The sequence below is a fragment of the Limulus polyphemus genome, unplaced genomic scaffold, assembly GCF_000517525.1.
Source record: "Limulus polyphemus unplaced genomic scaffold, Limulus_polyphemus-2.1.2 Scaffold969, whole genome shotgun sequence".
Taxonomy (NCBI): Eukaryota; Metazoa; Arthropoda; class Merostomata; order Xiphosura; family Limulidae; genus Limulus; species Limulus polyphemus.
The window spans coordinates 121,829-128,044 of NW_013666579.1; the positions used below are offsets into that span (position 1 = coordinate 121,829).

General features: G+C 30.3%; 1 protein-coding gene across 1 annotated transcript in view; it reads left to right on the forward strand.

Moving 5' to 3' along the window:
- Positions 1-6,216, forward strand: part of LOC106461480 (caprin-1-like) — a 39,451-nt gene that overhangs the window by 15,728 nt on the left and 17,507 nt on the right. The window contains exons 4-5 of the mRNA XM_022388451.1: positions 986-1,147; positions 4,154-4,325. Of these exons, the coding sequence (XP_022244159.1) occupies positions 986-1,147; positions 4,154-4,325 (334 nt within the window). The remainder of the gene's footprint in view (positions 1-985; positions 1,148-4,153; positions 4,326-6,216) is intronic.

Consider the following 6,216-nt stretch of genomic DNA (forward strand, 5'->3'; position numbering starts at 1 on the left):
TAAAGTATCAAATAGAATTTGTGTTCAATAAAAATCTTTCAAATGTGACTGTAGCTTTTTATCCCCAAAACTTTGTATTCAAAATAAGGGTGCATCTTATACACTGGTGCATCTCATATTCCAAAAAATACGGTATATGTTAGATATAAATTGAAATCAACCAAGAGTATTATCAGCAACAATGTTACCTATTATGACCTGATGCTATTGTGAAAGGTCAGTTCATGAGTCATCAATATATGTCTGTCAGTTTTTGATGGGTTTTTTATTATTATAATCAGGAAACTGATGGGACATGTAAAATGGAACTTTCTGATCAACAAATAAAAAAATTAATTATATGACAAAAAAAGTGTTATTAATATTTTATTCTAAACATTGTTTCACAACAAAATTTCATGGTAGAAACACTAGTAAAAATAATAAATCAAATATGAAGAAAGTTTTGTGAATTTGATTAAGTATTTCTACTGTGAGAAGGAAAAATCAGGGATTTTTTTTTAAGCCTTAGAACCATACCATCAAGCAGAGTTGTCACAAAATCCTTTATCACAAGTGTATTGAAACTTAAGGTATCCAAAAGTATTGACTTAACCATTAATTAGAACATACTCTTTGTTGTTATTTTGATAATATAAATTTGAGCCAACTGTCGACAAACAATTAAGTTTTGTGTATCAGTAAATTTAGCACCTTTGTTTACTATTTTATGTAAATTTTTAAGGAGTTGGCATATATCTGCTGAAAATTTATTAAAGATGATTTTAAAATATTTAAATTTTAAACTAAATTATTTTAAGGTTGATAGAATTTTCTCAAATTAATACTTAATAACTACTTGTGCAAATTCTGGGGAGTGTACCTTGAGAATGGAATTTCTATACAGTGTGTTTTTGTTTTCAAGTAGTTGAATATTGATTTAGTAATACAAATATTATTGTATGTTAGTCAAACTTGGTGTTTTAAAGAAGGCAAATGTTTTTAGGCTGCAAAGCATCAGAAGAAAGTGGCAAAGAGGGAGCAGTTGGAGAGGCAGCAACAGGAAATGCAGAAAATTAAAGAACTTCTTATTTTACAAGACATTCTAAACAGAATTGATACTGAAGAAGTTCGAAATGATTTCTTATCAGGTTCAAATGGAGCTTTAGTGAGTAAATTAAATAACTTTGCTAATATTCATTTAGCAGTTGTTGTTTTTAAGTGAAACTGTTGCATGCAAATGATAAAACTTTTATCCATGAATGTTCGAATTAATTTAAAATAAGAATATAATTTAATCTGCTCTGTAGAAATGCTATTGTTGTGTATAAGTTATCAAAATGTACCTTCTAATATAACTAATTCAAGCTTCCTATAATAAAATATAAATTTCTTTATGAACTTCTTCACCTCTGTCTACACTGAACACAGGGGTTCAATAAAGTTTTTTCTTTTTACAATACAGCTTTTTACTGTTATTTCAGACTACTGTTAACCTGAAACAGCTAATGTTAGATTTACTACATTAGAATCATTTCATGCATAAAGCCCCATTTCTTAAACCCTTGCATTTTGTAAGCACAATATAACATGAGGAGTTGGTAAGTCAAACATATCTTAACACATACTTAGTTGTTACCTTTATCACACTTTGTTTATTTTTAAACTTTGCTTGTACTTTTACATCTGAAAAGTTGGTGATACTGAAATGGCTTGGGTGTGTTCTCTAGCCTTAATGTGGTTGTAAACTGCATGGTATGTGAAAATATTTCACACACACACAGTAGGTTTAATAATGTGATTTTGCAGAGAAATACATCAGCTTCATAATTCTTTTTTATCTGAACAAATGTCTGCCACTTGTTTTTATAAAACCTCAATTTCTTTTGGCCCAGATTTTTATTTGTTCTAGGTTTAGAACATTTTCCAGGTTTCAGAGTTTGAGGGTCAAAGGGTCCACTTATTTTAATTTAAAGGATTACAAGTCTGGAGGAAAAGGTGGAAACCCTTGTCCGAGTTCTATGAGATGCAACTTTAGAGATCACAAGTGCAGCACCATTTTGTGTCCGGTGATGATGATATCCACCATAAAGAAGTATTATGGTCTAATGATGGTATATATGTTTGAACCCAAAATGACAATTGCTTTTATATATTTATCTTTCCTAATTAAGTAAGATGAAAGCACTTTTTTTCCCTCTCGCTCTTGAAAATCCAGTGTTGTACATGTTTGGTGTGGCATGCAGGGGATGAATATTTTAACCATAGATTTAAACAGTACTTCTAAACACTGGTTCATTTCGTCTTGTGGAACAGGGTTGTCATATTAAAAGCAGCTGTTGAATGAATCTTGCAGATTCTTTTAATGATATAATTAACAGATTAATAACAAAGAAAAAATACAGGTTAATAAACAAATAACCATTAATATGTGATCTTGAAGACCAATGGTCTTTGAAACTATTTGAACAAAAGCCATTAAGTATGGGTTTATGTCTATAAATGGCTATGAGTCCGAAATTAGACTGATTATATGCAGACCAGCAGTAAGTAATGAAACCATTTTAGATAAGTATCCTTTAAAGACCTTTGTAAACATTGCAGCTAAAAATGATATTCAAACTTACATTTTAAAATCTAGGTAATGTTAACAGGGATAAATATTCTTTTACTCAGAGTGTTGTAAGGGTGGAGATGTGCATTTAGAGAGTATTTTGAGGGTCATGGATGCACATATGGGTGGTAATGGAAGCTCTCTAGGTGAGCTATTACTTTGGTTTTAAATATGAATAGTCTCTGACCACTTCTAAGCCTTTTCCTCATTTTTGAATGTTTTTTTTCCAATATGTGTATAGTTTGTCTTGATTTATACAAGAATAATGTATAGTGTTGTCTTAGTAAGTACAGGTACGGTAATAGTAGTAGTTATATAATATTAAACTTGTGTATTCTTAGTAGGTTTTGGACATACAAGAATCAAAAAGATAGATATATGTCTGAATGTGCAAAAACTATTTCTAATATGATACAAAATAGTGTGCCAAGTTGCAGCTTGGAAGATCTTTAGGTTTGAACTGCAGTAGATCACTTAACACACTGCACACTTTTGTGTGTGTGTATGTATGGATGCATTATTGTTATTGCTGTGATGGTCAACTCCCATCCATGCTGTTTGGTTATAATTAGCCACATATGCTTGCTGGTTTTACTCTCTCAGGTCAGCAGTTCTAAATTAGATGTGGCTGTGCCCAATTGTTGGTATTTCTAAGCTTACTGTTTTAAGCCCATGTGTTGCATAAGATGCCATTTAAGTTGTGTTATAGATAATACAGTGAGTGGTACATACACAAAAAAATAATGTTTATATAACCTAGAAGTGAAATAAGAAATTAAAACATCTAATTATTATTTTCAATAGTTACATATTTTTGAGTCTGTGTTGTTCATAACAGTTTGACATAAATTTCACATGTGGTGCTCCAATGGTTAAACACACAGTTCTACACATACTTAAGATAAACTTTTCCTCCTGCTTTTATCTTTGGCCTAATGTCACACAATTGATATCTTTCACAGGCAGTTTTAAGTCATTCCTTAACTTAACATTTAGGTAGTTAAATTATAATATAACTTTTCTAATAGGACCTACTACAAGAAACTTAAATTTGGCTGCTTTATTAAGCTGCCAGGAAACGTTAACTCTAGAATATTCTGCCTTTGTACAAATGTACATTTTATGAAAAACATATTTAACCAGTTTTCTATTCAGCTAAGTATTACATTGTGAATTGAATAAAAGAAAAAATAAGAAATTAACTGCTAAGGGACTTTTTAAACTTTTTTTTTGACATAAAACTAGACATAACAGGTATGACCCTTTAGTAATAACATCTATGATGTCTCGTATAATGAAGGTTAAAAGATATCTTGAAATCTTCTCATTCATGTTCCCTTTTATCATTGAATGTGATGATAACATTTATTTTCATTATAGATTTTTAAAATGTTTTTTAATTCTAAACTGTAAATATCTTTGTTTCTGCTTGGCACAAATTAAGTTATTTGTAATACAGTGTGTCAAAAGCAATTCTATTGTTTGCTGTATAAGATCTTCTTATGTTTGAAAAATAAAATAAAACTTCAAGATTTATAATCTTTATCTTGCTGCTTACAGAAACTAGCTGAAGATGATCTAAACAACCTAGATGAGCTCTTCAAGCTTGTTTCACCAGACCGGGGCTCTGAAGAGGAAGAAGTTGCTCCATTTGAGGAACAGTTAACAACATGTAGTGAACACATATTCTATCTAATTGAAGGAAGAAATAAAGAAGTTTTGGGAACAACCTGTATCCTTAACACTATGTATGTGGGTGGGGGTCAAAATGAATGTCACAAGCTTTTACATAGTTACATTAGAAACTTAATTAAACTTTTTTTTATTATCAGTGCATGTCAATAAACTTGGCATCAAAATGTGGTTTATAATTCAAGTTTTTAATTCGCAATTTCAGAAAAAAAGCTTCGATAAATTATCACTCTTCAATTCTCTGTAACACATGGCACTTTTTCTGGATTGCCTCTTTTAGATGTTCTTTTTACCCCTATATGAGATTCTGAACTTAACATAAATTATGCACTTATAGATATTGCTAATATATATAATCTAAGTTTATAGCCTCCAAGCTTCTTGCTTTAGTAAGTCAAACCCACATACTATGCCCTCCTATCTCATCCTGAATTTCAAAAAATTTTCAGTAATTCTCTGTGTTGTTTGCTGTTTGATTTTTAATAACTAATAGAAGAAGGTTTCAATTTCTGTATATACTATCTCACTTTGAATTTAATGTTTGAAGTATTCAGCATACAAATTCATTGTTGGCATTGCAAAGAAAACATCAACCAGATGAGGGTACTACGTTAACCGACTTAATTATAAAGCAAGTTAAATTGTTATTGTAATGGGGCATTATTTTCTTTTTACTTATTATTTTGTGTTCTAAATTGCATATGTGAACTAGATAAAAATTAAGCACTAACAACAACCTTATTAAAAACTAGGGCCAACTTTTATCTTCTAGACTTCAACAGCAAACATTTTGAGACCCACAGTAGCAAATTTGTTGTTTTTTAGGTGTATTTTTTATTTATTGTTATAAAAGTAATTAAGATTTTTAAAAATTAAACTTATTAGGTTAGATAAGAAAACTTAAATGGAAAAAAAAAATTTAATACTTTGTTTACCATATCTTGCACTCTTCTCTTGCAGATGATTTATTGCTTATTACACTAGGTAATAGTCATGCATGGTTCAAAGAGCAATAAAACAACATGCTTTTAATGTGTATGAGAAACTTTTAAAGTTTGCTGAAAGCTTACCACATTTCATGAAGAGACATTAAGTGAATTAAGAAGTGTGATGAACATAAATTCTCCAATATGGATTCAGTGATTCAGTCCAATGGACTGACCCCATGCTTTTAAGCCAATATAACTTGCAGATACTATTTTATAAGAAATTTTTATCCATAAACTCCAATGTTTGTAAGTTGCATTTGTGTTTTACTTCTGTTTTTATTTTACATTAGGAAGCAAAATTAACTTTGCTTCTTCCATCATCAAAAACATCAGGGTTGTAATTCCATCATAACTACATCGTACCAATGGAAACGAGATGGTGTTTCTTGAACACATTTTAAGACTTGAACGTAAGTTAATTTGACTCTTGTATGAAGTGTATTGGTTCCTTTGTTATTTGACAATCTTTTTTATGGTTTAAACTGTATCATAAAATGTATATCGTGTAAAAAATTTATTGCTTTTAGTGCTCCCTGGTAAGAGTTTTCATAAGTTTAGAAGACATATTTTCTTAAATGAATAATAATGTATTCCATGTTTGAAAACATAATAAAAACGTTTTAAGAAATTACTCGATACTGTTTAACATGGACCCAAGAGTCTTGATTTTACAGTCATGTTCGACAACAGAACTGAAAATAAATTTTCTGATCCCCATCGATAAGCCCCCCCAGTCGCACAGTGGTATGTCTGCAGACTTACAACGCTAGAAACCAGGTTTCGATACCTGTGGTGGGAGAGCACAGATAGCCCTTTGTGTAGCATTGTGCTTAATAACAACTTTCTCAAGTGACCTTTTTGAAATTATTTAATCTTGAATTATCAATGGGCTCAATCGGTTTTTAAACATAATTTCTAAATTATTTTTTACACCAAATTGTT